At 37.6% G+C, this 16893-nt stretch overlaps 1 protein-coding gene across 1 annotated transcript; it reads right to left on the bottom strand.

Moving 5' to 3' along the window:
- Positions 1-12335: 12335 nt before the first annotated feature.
- Positions 12336-13675, bottom strand: LOC149169201 (uncharacterized). Its single transcript, XM_089425112.1, has one exon. The coding sequence runs from the start codon at positions 13673-13675 to the stop codon at positions 12527-12529; it is 1149 nt and encodes a 382-aa protein (XP_089281238.1). The 3' UTR covers positions 12336-12526.
- Between the last annotated feature and the right edge of the window lie 3218 nt (positions 13676-16893).

The following is a 16893-nucleotide window of genomic DNA, read 5'->3' as shown; positions in this document are numbered from 1 at the left end:
CTCATAGTCAAGGACCGATTGAGTATAGCGCAGTCCTTCTGCAGAGTCCAATGGTACTACAATGCGGAGTGATTACCTTTTGAACGACATTATCCACTTATTCAAATTGATTACCCCATTCATATCAATAGCCCAGTCAATTCCAACAAGCTTTAGGTATGGATTTTTGTCATCAACAATTTCTATCACTTCAAAATTATCCAGCACACTTGCACCTTCTATATCTATGGTAACTCCGTGCAGATGTCCCATAGGGATAATCTTCTGTTGGTTCGCCATCCTCAACTGAATCAAAGACCATTGCAACACAAGTCTCCCCATCCTCTCCCATGTCTGTTTAGGAAAAATGTTCGCATCAGACCTGAAATCCAAAACAACCTGGTCCATCTCATAATCTCCTATTTGCGTAGTAAGTCTCATCTCATGCCCTATCCTTGTCTTATGTTTGCCAAACTTTCTAACTACGTAGTGTCCTTCACGAGCATTTTCCTTCTTAGCACACTTATTTATCAATTCTCGTAGCCCTTTCACAGCCTTGCTATCATGCGGTAGTTTCATACAAGTCTCCAAGAAGGTGGTAAGGAAAGAGGGGTCAACCTCTATAGGTGTGCTGATTGCTGGGAGTTTGTCCTAACTTCCTGAGGTAGAGGCCTCAGCGAAGCTTTTCTTTGCCTCCATAAACATTTCCTTCGCACGCTCCATATCAAACCCAACCTCCTTTTCTGGGGCCTTACGGACCCACCCACTTTCTTCATGTTGTTTTCCTTTATCATCACCAGTCATTATTCCGCTTCGTAGCACGATATTCACATTTGGATCTTCCTCGCGGGGCTTGGCCTTCATCATCTGCAAGTTTTGGGTAGGATGTTAGGGTTGCGCCTTCTTCTCCTGCATCTTAGTTATCAACACAGGGCATTCTTCTATTGTGTGGTCAAACTGAGTGTAATATTGCCATGACGGGCTTGTCTGACTTGTACACTCCCATGCGTAGTGCCTTGACATTCCGTAATTATAGCAAATGACATGTCCACGACCTCTACTAGGTCCTCCTCCTCTGCGGCCTCGTCTGCGCCCCTTAAATCCCCCACGTGGTCCCCAGGCACCTTGATCCGAAGTCTGATTTTTTGCTTGCATTTGATACATAGGCGTCCTCTCCATCATTAATTCATAGCTACGAAAGTGGCACTCATCATGGCCAACCGATTTGCAGAAATTCCAAAACAATTGTTGTGGTGTCTGCAAAATTTTTTGCAGCCAATGATAGTTATCTGTTACATGTTTTCTAGGCACCTGAAAAATATCACACCATTGCGCGGGCCCCATACCTCATCATGCTGGAGCTTCCTACCTCAGGGGCATCAGCCCCCCCATGATATAATTCACGAAAATAGGCACTGATCCTTATCATGCCCCTGGCTCTTACACTTTAGGCACCAGACTTCCTCACGCACCTCTGTCCTAGCCTCCTTTACTTTTTTCAAGCTCTCCAATTCCAAATAGAGGTTCTATAACTGCGAGTGAATTTGTTGGACTCCCAAAGACATGTCCTGAATATGTGTTTCATGCAATCTCATCGTGATTTCTAGAGCTTCCGCCTGAGTTCCTATCTTTTGATGTGATAAAGCAATCCTTAGGTGGGGCAAGAGCGAGGCTATAAACCATTCATGATGCTGACTATCTGTGAGATGCATATTAGCTTTGCGGATCCTACACTTCAGCTTTTGATCTAGCTCCCAAGGCATTTCATCGAGACTCATCATGATTTCCTTAAATCCAATTACCGATTGCGATTCAGACTTAGGCTTACTGAATTCTTTGTTCAAAGCAGTCTGAGTATCTACTAATGACGCCTACGAATTATCAGCGCAGTACTTAACGTACCATGTCGGTGTGCGATCCTGCAAGGCAGTAACCAACTACGCCTTCTTTATGTTATCATCCGTAATTTGTTATGTTGTTCACACATCCTTCGCAACAAACCAAAAAAGATCTAGATCCTCACTTCCGAAGCCCTTGAAAATGAGCAACTTCATGGTATTTGACATGTTTAATGGAGGTGGTGGTGGTGGAGTGGGTGAAGGTGTAGGTTGTGGAGGTGAAGGTGGAGGTGATGTGGATGGATGATGTATTTGCGGAAAACCCTACTTTATCAACTTGATAGCACTTCGTGGCGAGGCCTGCACTACTCCTTCATCGTCACTTGAAGGAGGTCCAATCAACAGGATATATTTAGGACCTGATTTTTCTTGGTTTTTAAAGCTCTGTCCACTTTGCATAGATCCAAACATCAAGGCAATGGCATAAGCCATTTTGCACACAAGAGAATATTAATATAGGTATTCAGAGACCTTAAATACTTACCTCGTGATCCCTTGAAGAACCGTCGCTCTGCTTCATTGTAAGTGACTGAGGTGTCAACCACGAACTCTTTAAAAAATCCTCGTATAACCCGATCAAGCTAATGGTCAACAACACGCACGATCTTATCTTTAGAGGCTTCCAACCTCCACACTAGCTCCGAAGTCCACACTATTGGATCGTCAAGACTCCATCTTCCTTGGCCATCTGCCAATTTAGCTATCCACTCGTCTAGTTCGATCAAGAAGGTACAGAAGAAAATTTCGTGTACTTCTGTGTAAAAATATTTGTCCAACCATTGTTCTTTTGTTAGACGCAGATTCTTGATTTGCTGCACCGCAAATTCGTGGATCTTTCTATCCAACCACTTCTTAATTTCCTTCTTGGTTGGATTCTAGTGATGTGACATCACACATCTCTTTACGCAAATACCGGTCCCGAAAATGAAACCATTTGTTGGCTTAGTGGGTCTTGAACCAGGTTCAAAGTTAGTTGCGCCAAACAAATCCCTACACTACTGGCCCTTTTGGTATCAACCCGCATAGCACGGACTGAAGTCTCACCCGAAGTAGTATGGGGGGATGCTGGAACCAAGTTTCTGCATCCAGAGATCAATGTGATGTCTTTCTATCACCTAGATCTGCCTTCGCACATACTTCTAAGCCCTTAAGAATTAGCGTTGTAACTCCCCTCAATCGGCCTCTAAACCTCTGCGAAGGTCTCTGACTGGCTTTTCCAGACCCTGAAAAGGAAAATTAGCTACTTATGTGCACCATAGATTACCCTTAGATCAATATTTACTCAGATCTACCTAAGTGTTTGATAACTTTAACAGAAAGTGTTATGAGCTTCACGTAATCACTTAATATTAATTGCATTCAAATAATATGACGAATCAAGTAAAGTCGTGCATCAATACATCATTATTTTATAAAGGAATCATTTCATCACAACATATATCGCAATCATACATAACAAAAGTAAAGAGATAAAACATAGGAATTTATGCAACAGTCTTCTTTATCGATCTTCAATATTGGTTTACAGACTCAATACTTCCCTGCACTCAGCTGCAAACACTACTCTAGGCCTCTGCACACTCAACTGCAGAGCCTTTCCTCTTACTTCCCTACGTTATCTCTCTAGATTCCTTCTGTCATACCCATAGACAAAAGACTCTATCTATATCCTTCATGTCTTAGACTCTCTAAGACACACCTATTTATATAATCCCATGGTCCACGAACCATGGGTAGATATTCAAAAACTGACTTGAGTTTACATGAATGAGGGTAAAAACCCTTTTTTGACTCTTAAATAAATTCGTGCTCCGTGTCCACAATTTGCGGAGACTTTACATCTTTTTACATCAAAACTTGGGATTTTGCCCCAAACCTGACCCAGGGACCCCATCCCAACACATTGTTTTAACAATTTTTATCAAGTGCTTCAAGATCAAAATGGTGAAAAATAGATTCAATTAGATCACTGAACTGCTTGAATGAGTGCACGAAGTTATGAGGTAGTATGCTACACCATTGCAATGGGTGGTCGCGAAGAGTTTGTGTGAGCAGAGAACAGACCTCTATTACATTAAAACCTTCCACGTTCTCCATGAGTGCATGGAAGTCATCTAAGTGCTCAGGCCAGGCCACTTCGCCTTCACCATCATATGTTATTTGTGACAAGTCATCCTAGAACTCCCTCTCGACGTGAAAGATATGTCCGTTGGATAGACATTTCACAGGGTGAACTGTAACAAACTCAATGATAGATGTGTGAATTTTAACACAGATTGTGAGGACTCGGCTTGTCATATGGCCCTCCTTCTAGTGCCAAAATGTTTACGATGATGGACCCGCCAACATCAGGGGATCTCCTTGGTATGAAGTCCCAACTAGACCTCACACAATTTGGTGTAGCAATCCCATCCGGTACAAGGGCCCAATTTCCATTATCTTAAAGATATGCCTTATCTCTTGCTTGTCAGCACGTGAGAGTGGTCTTCTTTGTCTAAAAACATCGAGGTTTGCATGCCTAGTGAGTGCTAGTGTTACTTGTGTTAAGGTTCTTTCACTGCAGAGAGAGAGGGTGAAGTGAGTCTTTGGTCAAAAGGGAAAAGTCACAACTCTATCAAAGACACACAACACAATAGGACATGTGCAGCATCCGAAGGAGAATTCCACACAGATGTGGGAGTCACAACACACAAGAAGGGATAGCATGTACAACACCTAACGGAGCACTCTACGTGAGTGTGACAGTCGTTATAACAAGTTTATGGAAAGGTTTTTTCTGATGTCCAGTGAAGCAACCCACATGGGCGGGACAACGTTAATTACTTATACAACACATTTTCGTAAATATATGTAAGCAACCGAAAGAGTTCAACTTTTTTAACACGGGTTAAAGCAACATGCATTACAAGTGTTCAAGATTAGTCTGACAAACAGTTACAATATGTGTGTGAAAACGTGTTGGCCTATTAATAGGTTTTTGTATCAAGTGAAAGTTCTGAGACACTTCGGTACACCATACATCACTAACCCCGTAGGTGGGGCGTTGGAGCCACTGCTCTCTCCTCAAAGAAAAGATTACAAACTCTCAAGGCTACATGGGAGGAGCCAAGGGAAAAAGTCCTTTGCATGTACAAATGAGGGGGTATTTATGGCCAAGGAAAAAATTGGCCCTTTTGATTGTTCGACTTCCCTCATGACCATTTGACTCATTTGACTCTTCAGTTTTACATGACTCTTTGTATGACATGTGGTCTTCGTGGACTTCCACATTACATTACATTGATTTACACAGTGGGGCCCACAGTAGTGATGTGGCCACCTGACTCATGAAACGACTTGACAAGACAGTGCTAGTATGTCCATGCTATTGCTGGTGTCCATGTCGAGTTGCAGTGATGCTGAGTGATGGATGTGCTCTTCGTGTATCACAGCTTCACCTTCGCATGGAAACATGCATGGAGTCTTCGATGGTCCTGGTGTTCACTTGATGTTGCATGTGCAGGTCACTACTTTTCTTGTTCTTTGGCATGCTTGACATGTTGGTCCGTTCGTGAAAAAATATCCTGACATGCATCATCTATTCGCGAGAAAATCTCCTCGCATGCATCGTTTGTTCGTCCATTCGCGAACACATCTCTTTGCATGTACTCTCCTTATTCATCCCATCCATCGTCATGCCATGTCTTATCCGTATACCTGTATCTTCAATCACTCAAAATGAGACAACATTGTAGAAATTTTGAATAATATAACACTTATTCACAGAGATTATCCTGATTATACACTATTTGCGGAATGCATGCATAATACATAACCTCCTCTACGTTGATCATCAATTTGCGGAATTAAAAACAATCGCATGCGCACATTGAAACTTCAATCACACATATCAACACAGTATGTAATGGGGAAAGCATGCAGCTAAAAACCCCCAACTATCTGTATATTATAATGATAGAGAATATGTAACAATACATAGTACACTACTCCTCACAAGTACTCAGTACTATCTCCACCTGCTACACACAAACTAGCTCAGATCTGAACAAGTCACAGGTTCAAATCTCCTCCACTGTTTGCCTGCCTTTACTGCGCAATCCAAGTTGAGAATAGATCTGATCCAAGTTCAAATTATCTTGGCTTGTACTGCGCAATCCTCATTGGCAATCTCAATCAATGATTGTGCAAAATCTCATGCACAGCTATAGTCACCACTGATAGTAGTCTCACCCTTTCACCCACCTCTAACACTTGTCTCCACTGGACTGTCCATACACTGAGTTAACTGATGTATTCTTTAGTTGATTGATGAGTTAATAATTAGTGAATTAATTAATAATTAATTCACATCACTCATCACTAGTGTATTTGGCAGTTAGACTAAATACAACTAGTTCAACTAAGTCAAACTGAACACAACTCCATCAACTCCCCAATCAACTACACCAAACTCAATCACTTGAGTTCTAACTGAAGTCCATCATGCAATAGCTCAACTAACCCATAGGAAAAGTATATTTCCTTCTGGCAGTTGCATGTGCCACATCCATAGCTCGAACTGAAGTGCTGCAAGAGGATAAGATAATGTTTATAGTCCAAATATTATTAAGAGCTAATAATATTTGACTGTTCTATTTTTAGACTGGTAGTCTAAAAATAGACTTTGTACATGTGTCTAAAAATAGAAGTCCATCTATTTTTACCAACATGACCAATCATCCATAAATAGCATCCTGCAACTCATAGACCATGATCCATATGTCTAAAAATAGACTTTGCGCCAAAAATAGCCTGCGGGCCCACTTAGTGAAGGTGACTTCTTTTCACTAAGCTCCATCATCTTGTTGCATTTTCAACAGACATCAAATCCATAAACCTCCTAGTTTACCATGATGCATTGTTATTCTCTTTCGGATGCAGATCACCGGGAGAGAGGAAAACACTATAAAATTGCACAAGGCACCACTGGTGAAAATTGCGCAAAAGTCACTGGGAGATTGAGATGGACAATATGGAATAGCAGTGACTGTTCGCGGGATCTAGCTCGACTGGGGGGCAGATCTGCGTAATTTTTGGAGGAAAGCTGTGTGGGCTGCACAGGGGTTTGGCAACAAAAACTGCGCAATTCCTGGAGGGAGGAAGCAACAGGCTGCAGGAGACTTGGCAACAAAAATTGCGCAATTACCGGAGGGAGGAAGCAGGAGGCTGCAGGAGACTTGGCAACAAAAACTGCGCAATTCCTGGAGGGAGCTCACAACATGCTGCAGGAGGCTTGCGGGGAAAAATTGCACATTTTTTCCAGGGAGCTGACTGTGGGCTACAAGGTTTCTGGTGACAAAACCTGTGCAATTGTTGGGAGGTTGATTGACTGAACACATCTGCACAGTTTCTGAGTTGAGCAGGATGTTGGGCAGTTGAGGGGCTTGCTCATGAAATCTGCGCGGGTTTTTGGGTGAGCAGCCGACCGACTCACTAGGTGTCTGGCTAGAAAAGCTGTGCAATTTTTTGGGGGAGACAAGGGCGGCTGATCCGGATCTTGGGAGGGAGGCCCCTAAGATCTCAAAAAAATTGAAATGGATCTTGGGAGGAGAGACCCCCAAGATCAGAAAACTTGAAATTGCCAGAAGAAAAATAGGAGAATGCCCAATAAATAAAACCACAAAGAAACTTTTATTTAAAATAGTAATGAAAATAAACCAGCTAGGGCGATGGTAGCTTATCTCTGAGAAGAGATGTGGTGGCTACATGCCTCTGAACTGTAAAGGCTACATTGTGGCGGACAATCTGTCCTTTTACTTGTTACTTATAGTATTTTTCAGTTACAATACCACGGGTCAATTCCATGGGTGAATGAATACCATGGGTGGATTTTACAATACCACAGGTGGATGCCATTTACAATACCATGGGTAAATTCCATGGGTCGATGAATAATATGGGTGGATGAGTACCATGGGTGGATTTTACAATACCACGGGCGGATGCCATTTACAATACCATGGGTAAATCCCATGGGTCAATTAATAATATGGGTGGATGAGTACCATGGGTTGATGCCATTTTCCATTCGGATCATTCCTCCCTCCTTAAGAAGCAATGGTCCCCATTGCATAAAGTTCCCTCCTGCGAAGCCTTTGTGGAATATGAAGAGCTACTGAAGATAAGGGTTTTATGTGGTTAACCCAAAACCCCGATAAACGAAGATCCAAGGATAGAGATACCCTGTAATGCTTGTGACCACCTGTGATTCTGACAGTGTGCGGCGTAGCAAATGGACTTCGTTGACAAGGATTTTATGCGGTTGACCCATAACCATGATGTTGGTTGCTGATAAAGTAGCAGGTGCCTACATAGCCTGGGGTGGTAGGGCACGTCTCCAAATAACCCAATCTGAATGCTGCTATGTTGAAACTGATGAATGTGAAGCAGGTGCCTACTAAAGTGGGGTGGGAGGGCACGTCTCCAATGGAAACCCACTCTGAATGCTGCTCCAAAGTTAAAATGGACATAACTCGGCCAATATAACTCAGAATATTTATTATAACCTATTTTTAGAAGCAGAAGGATCATTTTGCATCTTCCCATGAGTTGGAAATCCCTATCTGGACACTCTGAGATCTCAGATTCGCGCTGCAACAGTTCCGCCGTCACAAAAATTCTGATAAAATAGCTGATTTTAAATCAGCGATATCTCCCACATCCGAACTCCGATTCGACCCATTTTTTTTTTTAAATTGGGTGATTTTTCGAGAGGAATCCAGATCTAGTATTTTTTTTTTGTAAATTTTGTACCAAATGTTTCATATCTGATCTGAAAAGTCGCCGCCAAAAAAAAAAAATCCTGCAAAAAAAAAAAAATTGAGACTGAAATATGCATGAAACCCTCATTCCCATGGAATCGTAACCTGCTCCGATACCACTGATCCAGATCTTGGGGGGAGGCCCCCAAGATCTAAAAGATTGAAATGGATCTTGGGGGGAGAGACCCCCAAGATCTGAAATATTGAATTGCCAAAAGAAAAAGAGGAGAATGCCCAATAAATAAAACCACAAAGAAACTTTTATTTAAAATAGTAATGAAAATAAACCAGCTAGGGTGATGGTAGCTTATCTCTGAGAAGAGATGTGGTGGCTACATGCCTCTGAACTGTAAAGGCTACATTGTGGCGGACAATCTGTCCTTTTACTTGTTACTTATAGTATTTTTCAGTTACAATACCACGGGTCAATTCCATGGGTGAATGAATACCATGGGTGGATTTTACAATACCACGGGCGGATGCCATTTACAATACCATGGGTAAATTCCATGGGTCGATGAATAATATGGGTGGATGAGTACCATGGGTGGATTTTACAATACCACGAGCGGATGCCATTTACAATACCATGGGTAAATCCCATGGGTCGATTAATAATATGGGTGGATGAGTACCATGGGTTGATGCCATTTTCCATTCGGATCACGGGCACTGGGTGTCTATCCATCCTGTCTGCACAATTTCTTGATTCAGCAAAGTAGGCAAGGTCTACAACTTTTGCACAATTTTTTTGGGGAGTGAGTCCTCGGATCAGTGCCCAGTCAAACTCTCTAGTTGACCAGTAGGAAGGTTGGTTGATTATCTTGCTGGCAGTGCAAATTGAAATGGATTGTTGGACACTTTTGCGTTGTTCTGAGTGACAATCGATTCGTTCTATTCCAGAATTGCGTAGTCCAGGCTGCCTGGGAGACAACCTCAAGCTCTGCGCAATTCTGGGCAGCAGTACATGTTCAGTGAGTGTTGACACTGCGCAATGCAGCTCAACGAGGGTCCGGCTGTTGGAGGATGATCTAGTCATAAAAACTTCAACAAAATGACTAAGTGTGTGAGTGAGTGAACTTTTTCATACGTGACTTGCAAACACACACTCAACATGACTTGACGACAAGATGCCTCAAACCATCAAGGCAACACATACTCAGTGTTACTGACCAACAATGTGAACAACAACTGTGACGGTTGTGATGGATCATTGAACGACCGTGACGACGCTTGTGCGATAGTGCATACAACATTGTGTCTGAGGGCGATAGATGTGCACATGGCAAACACAACTCAAACACAACCTTCAACATCACTAGAATGAGGTCGCAAGCATGACATAGAAATCAACATGCGAAAGACGATAGTTAGTCGAACAAGTGAAAAGAAGCAAGGCATGTAGAAGAAACACATGAGATGACTTTTCATGTTTGCGCACATGCATGTTACTGAGGATATGATGATATGACAATGACAAGAAGTCCTACAAACTCAACTAAGCAGTGTACTTAGGAAGATGTTCTTTAGTTATCATACTAACCCTCAAGATGATCATGCATCCTACGGAGTTTGCATGTGGTCCTGATCTTTTCCATTATTCGGTTTCTTGGTCCTTCTCCTCAACTCCTTGAAGGAGTTTGCATGTGGTCTTGACATTGAGCCAGCTCTTAGTATGACATGTCATAAGATCTTGGCTTATTTTTTGAAGATTGGTGCGATAAAGGAGAAGCTACCCATTAGAAGGTGCATTCTCAAGGATATATGGGCTTCATTTCCAATAGGTTTTTGACAAGGCATCTTCCTTAGATCTATTGTTAGTGGCATGTATATTATTGTCAATCCTGGGGATTTCTACCATTTTATATGGTCGAGTGGTAAGGGTTCTAATAATAGCACAAAGATCCTAGCTTTATGGGGTGTACTCTTTTGTGCCAAGTGGATTGCCTTGGATGAAATGGTAGTCTTTGGGGACTCTAAATTATCCATTGATTAGGTTAATATGGCATACATACTTGAGATTCCTGAGCTTTACAATTGTATGAATAAGATAAGATCGACGATGAGGTCATTCTCAAGGATATCTTTCTTCCATATTTATCATGAACAAAATTAGCAGTTAATCATCTTTCAAAAAGTGGTTTCTCTTCTATTCCAAGTGTGATAGAGTATTTTTCATATGAAAATGATTTTTTCATGCTCTCAGGACATATTTAAATATGAGGGTCCCATTATTAGTTTGGCATTTTGGTAAATGTATATCTCTTTTTTTTTAATATGCATCTAAATGTATATCTCTTTTTTTTTAATATGCATCTATATGTTTATGTTTTTTGAAGTAATAAAAAATGATAAAATAATTAAGTCTATAATCAAAGATTAACAAAATTATATGTGGGTGAGATATAGTATTTTTGTTGAGAAATGTTAGTAACATAGTTAGAACAACTTAAATCATATGTAAATGAAACTAAAGCAAACTTTTTTTTTTCTTCTTTAAAAAAAAATATGAAGTAAGTCGGAGAAATTGAAAGCCCGTCCATGATAACATACAATAGTACAAAGCAAAGAATAATAGGTAACGAGAATATGCTTGACCCATCCTCATATGACAAAGCTATCTCGAACATATACTTACATAAAATTAACATAACAATAAAGTCTTAATCAAATATTTGAAGTTAATAAGCAATTAAATAAACATGGTTGCAAGCAGATTTACTTTAAGGGATTACTTCTAACAGGTTTATTAAGGGAATCAAACACTGAGAGTTAACATACAATAGTACAAAGCAAAGAATAATAGGTAACGAGAATATGCTTGACCCATCCTCATATGACAAAGCTATCTAGAACATATACTTACATAAAATTAACATAACAATAAAGTCTGAATCAAATATTTGAAGTTAATAAGCAATTAAATAAACATGGTTGCAAGCAGATTTACTTTAAGGGATTACTTCTAACCGGTTTATTAAGGGAATCAAACACTGAGAGTTTTTGGGTGAAGTGACATCATAAACTCTCAGTAACAAAATGCATTAACCACAAAACTAGACCAATTAAATTAACCCTAGAAATTAACCAATCAAATTAATAACCAACATCATAAATTTTAAACCAAGATAGAAGAATATTGATGATTAACCATCTATCTTGTGATTGATCTCTCGTAATTGATTATCTTTATTTCCATCGATTGTAGATTCCTAAAAATAATAAATATTACTGATTTCACAAATTCCTAAAAGTATTAATAAATCTCAGCAATATTGCTGTCATTTGTTATCAATTGCAATATCTTGTAGATATGTCAAACACAAATATGCTGATTGCAATATCTTCCAGCTATGTCAAACACAAATAAGCTAACCCTAAGCTCGGGTTTTGAAGTCGTAATCCGTTCCAATTTCATAATACAAATGTCAAACACAAATAAGCTATTCTTGTAGGTATACCAAACACAAATAAGCTATCCCTAAGCTCGGGTTTGGAAGTCTTAATCCGTTGAAATTTCAGAATACAATAGAACTCACAAATGTATATTCAACCACTAGCTGCTACCTTCTGGTAAACTGACATTATAATTCTCAAAATTGAGCAACCTCCAGAATTATTTTCTGGATATTTACAATATGTCCGAGAATTGGATCCAAAACTATGGAGCGCGTTTTTGCTATGAGTAGCATCTCGAACTTTATTACAGAAATTAACGTGAAGGGAAAGAAAAATAAGATTCATTGTAATCAAAGATGGCAGATGATCGGAGGAAAGGAGGAACCTCGTACGTTGACTGTCACACCTTGAATGTGAGGGTGAAAGGAGGGCGTGAGGTAGGTTAATGGATTAGGGCCAAAAGTGGGCGTAGAAGCCATGCCATCTGAGATCTGCGAGAAGCTCTTTCGCATTTTTCCTGGTGATGTCACCGAATCTAGACCAGTGGTAGTTCCACATGGATGGATGATTGTAGTGAACTTCCACGAAGAGCTCGTCCACGATAAGATGCATCTCTGGATCGCTGAGCCAACGCCGCAGAATTGGCCACTCGCTTCCCTCGATGTCCATCTTTACAACCACTGTATCAGTCGCTTTCAACTGCAGCTCCTCTTTCATAAACCTTGTTATATTTACCGCATTGCTAGCTTCATCATCTCCGTCTGACACAAAGCTGTAGTGCAGCAGGATTCGATCCACCATCCACTGTGGAGGCTGCGGAGTGGTCTTTACATTGATGGAGGACGGATTCATTCGTTCCACGTTTCTCTGTTCGTCAAAACCAGGAGGGTTTGGCTTCTGCAGGAGCTTGGAATCGACTTCGAAGGCGTGAATCTCGGTGAAATCGCAAGGGTACATGCGAAGAAACCAGGTTAAGCTAGTGCTGAATGCATTGGCGCCCAGATCCAGAAGAACCCGTCGCTGTCTGCGATGGAGATCGATCGCCTTGGAAGGCAGAAGCCATGGCAGAATGTGCGTCTTGTCTTCCACATCGTTGGCGAAGCGGAGGGCGAAACCTCTACGGAAGTTGTTGCGATCGTCGAGCTTCTCAATGAGATGACCTTTTACGGGACAGGCGGCAGCCTCGCCTATCCACTTCATCTGCCGCCATGGATTCTCATCTTTATGTTCATCGTCATCCAAGAATGCCTCTTTACTCCTGCACAACTCGCTCCGGTTTCTCTTCCACGCTTCCCCTTCATTATCGGCCTCAGCCTGCCCGATGAAGCTTGGGTGTGTGCAAGCCGCAGGAACGCGAATCCCAATGCCAGGAAGGCCAACACTGTCCATGTGATTCATATAAATATGAAGAAGAGCGTATGTGGAAAGGATGAGAATGGACATATAGAGCAACCATGTGCGAATTTTTGTGCTCAGTCTCCACCCATCTGTGTCCGAGAATGGCCGCAGATTCTTGGGGGATAGGCATCGAGATGCGAAGGAATTGGTTTTGGGAGGCATCGCAAATGAAATGGCAATGGGATGTGCGTAACTGTACATGATTAATGATAGTTATAACAGAGCCAAAGGCAAGCACGAACGTACTTACTAGAGCATATAAAATTTGACTGGCACTCTTACTGGTCAAAAAATAATTTTAATCATGAATTTCCTTTTAAAAATGCACTGTTTGATTTTTTGTTATTGATTTTTAAGTTTATTTATTATTTAAATATCATATGTTACATGCTTTTTTGGTTTAATTTTTTGGTGATGGTATAAAAAAACAATTTTTTTTTGTGTAAGTTTTTTTTTTCCTTAATTTTTTAATTATGGCTGGACATAAAGTATATGCCTATTCTTTGTTTTGTTTTAAAAATATTAAATATTTTATTTTTTATCATAAAATGTTATTTTCTAACTATGTAATTAGTTTGTTGTTGAATTATGAGGAGCTCTTTTTTTAGCACGAAAATTTTCTTACTAAGGGAAAATAAAATTTTACAAAAGAAAGTAATTAATTTAATTAAATAAATAATAATAATAAAAATTATAATTATGATTTAAATTTAATTATTGAATAATTATTTTTATCTTATTAGATTGATTACTATGATTTTAAAGTATATTTTGACTCTTATACATCTATTAATTTTTTATAAATAAATTCGACTTGAAAATACACAAATCTAAATTAAAACTCATTTAATATTATTTTGAAGCATATTTTCTCTCTTAAACAACCATTTAAATTTTATGAATAAATATGACCTTAGAACTAAATAAATTCAAATTATGTGTAGAATCTTTTTGGGGGTAAGTTATGAAATGCACACTAAAGCTTCCTTGTATAATCTCAACCTCTTGTATGAGACTAGAGAAGCTAATTATTTTGATTAATTAAATAATAATTATTGAATAATCATCTTTATCTTATTAGATTATTTATTATGATTTTAAAACATACTTTTAGTTTTACACAACCATTAAATTTTTATGAATAAATGTGACTTTAGAAATAAATAAATTCAAATTAAAATTGAATTACTATGATTTTAAACCATATTTATTTTCAGGCAACCATTAAAATTGTATGAATAAACATGAGTTTAGAAATAAATAAATTCAAATTAACTCACAAATAGAATTTATAGTGCTCCTCTTCAAATCTCTCATTTCTTTTGGTTGTTTTACATCAAGTTGATGTTTTACGAATAAACATGAGTTTAGAAATAAATAAATTCAAATTAACTCACAAATACAATTTATAGTGCTCCTCTTCAAATCTCTCATTTCTTTTGGTTGTTTTGCATCAAGTGGATGTTTTGTGCTTGATTGGATTGATATATAGAAATGAATTACACTACTCTTACATTCCATATTGGATTTCCTAATTTAAATACGTTGCATTATAACAAATACCATAGGTAAAATCATGAGTTGTCAAAACCTAAAAAAAGGTCAATGTTAAATTAATAATTTTATTTCTAGTTGTTTTTAGTAAGATTTTTTAGATGAACTTTTTCGGACTTTTTTTGACTAATAACAATTCTATTTTGTTTTCAGACTTTTTCGACTAAAAACAATTCCATTTTGTTTTGTTATTTTATGTTAGGGAGTTTAAATATTTACATAATATAACAAAGCATTACAACATTTCTTCTAAATGTAGAAAATTAATAAATAAATTTTAAATATCTTTCAAATTTAACGACAAATATTTACCTCCACCAAATAAATGCATTACATCTTCATCGTTAAAAAAACTTAATTCCAAAAAAAAATAAAAAATAAAAAAATAAACTTTTGAAAATAAAAAACTACAACAATTAAATTGGCATAATTATTGTCGTGTATAGGTTAAGAAGTTACATAGTTGCATCGACGACCGAATCTGCTGCAAGAAGCTTCATGTCACACCAGGCCCCATCGTGGTGCAATTGGGCCCACCAAACTTTTTAAATGCAATGTACGATACCTAAATGCAATGTACTTGCCTTAACTTTCGTGAAAAAAACAAAAAGTACTTGCCGTAAGTTGGAGCAAGAAATTAAAAAAATGCAATCTGCATCTGGAGAAAGAAATTAATTTTTTAACTTTTTATCCATAGATTCATATTTTTAATTGAATTTGTTAAAATCAAACTTTTAAAATTATAATCTTTAAAGTCTTAATTTGTCTTCAAAATATTAAATTCATTTTATATTTAAAAAGATAACTTAAAAATTAAATATCTTTTATAATCATATCCACCACCATCAATAATCTAATCATATCACCATCTTCAACTGTTAAACAATAAAAGTACCACCCATTTAGAATTTTTCAAATAATTCAATAAAAATAAAATAAAATTTTAATTCAAATTTCATATATAATAATTTGTCTAAATGGTCTTCTATTATAATCATATCCACCACCAACAATAATCTAATCATATCACCATCTTCAACTTTTAAACAATAAAAGTACCACCCATTTAGAATTTTTCAAATAATTCAATAAAAATAAAATAAAATTTTAATTCAAATTTCATATATAATAATTTGTCTAAATGGTCTTCTATTATAATCATATCCACCACCATCAGTTATCTAATCATATCACCATCTTCAACTTTTAAACAATAAAAGTACCACCCATTTAGAATTTTTCAAATAATTCAATAAAAATAAAATAAAATTTTAATTCAAATTTCAGATATAATAATTTGTCTAAATGGTCTTCTATTATAATCATATCCACCACCATCAATAATCTAATCATATCACCATCTTCAACTTTTAAACAATAAAAGTACCACCCATTTAGAATTTTTCAAATAATTCAATAAAAATAAAATAAAATTTTAATTCAAATTTCATATATAATAATTTGTCTAAATGGTCTTCTATTATAATCATATCCACCACCATCAATAATCTAATCATATCACCATCTTCAACTTTTAAACAATAAAAGTACCACCCATTTAGAATTTTTCAAATAATTCAATAAAAATAAAATAAAATTTTAATTCAAATTTCATATATAATAATTTGTCTAAATGGTCTTCTATTATAATCATATCCACCACCATCAATAATCTAATCATATCACTATCTTCAACTTTTAAACAATAAAAGTACTACCCATTTAGAATTTTTCAAATAATTCAATAAAAATAAAATAAAATTTTAATTCAAATTTCATATATAATAATTTGTCTAAATGGTCTTCTATTATAATCATATCCACCACCATCAATAATCTAATCATATCACCATCTTCAACTTTTA

The sequence above is a fragment of the Pinus tabuliformis genome, chromosome 4_2 (assembly GCF_031772625.1).
Source record: "Pinus tabuliformis cultivar Carrire ecotype Pingquan chromosome 4_2, CPIR1, whole genome shotgun sequence".
Lineage (NCBI taxonomy): Eukaryota > Viridiplantae > Streptophyta > Pinopsida > Pinales > Pinaceae > Pinus > Pinus tabuliformis.
This window is presented reverse-complemented; position numbering and strand designations above follow the sequence as displayed.

What these genes read in the sequence shown, in the direction of transcription:
- LOC149169201 (XM_089425112.1), bottom strand. Translation starts at nt 13,675, where the DNA reads ATGTACAGTTACGCACATCCCATTGCCATTTCATTTGCGATGCCTCCC.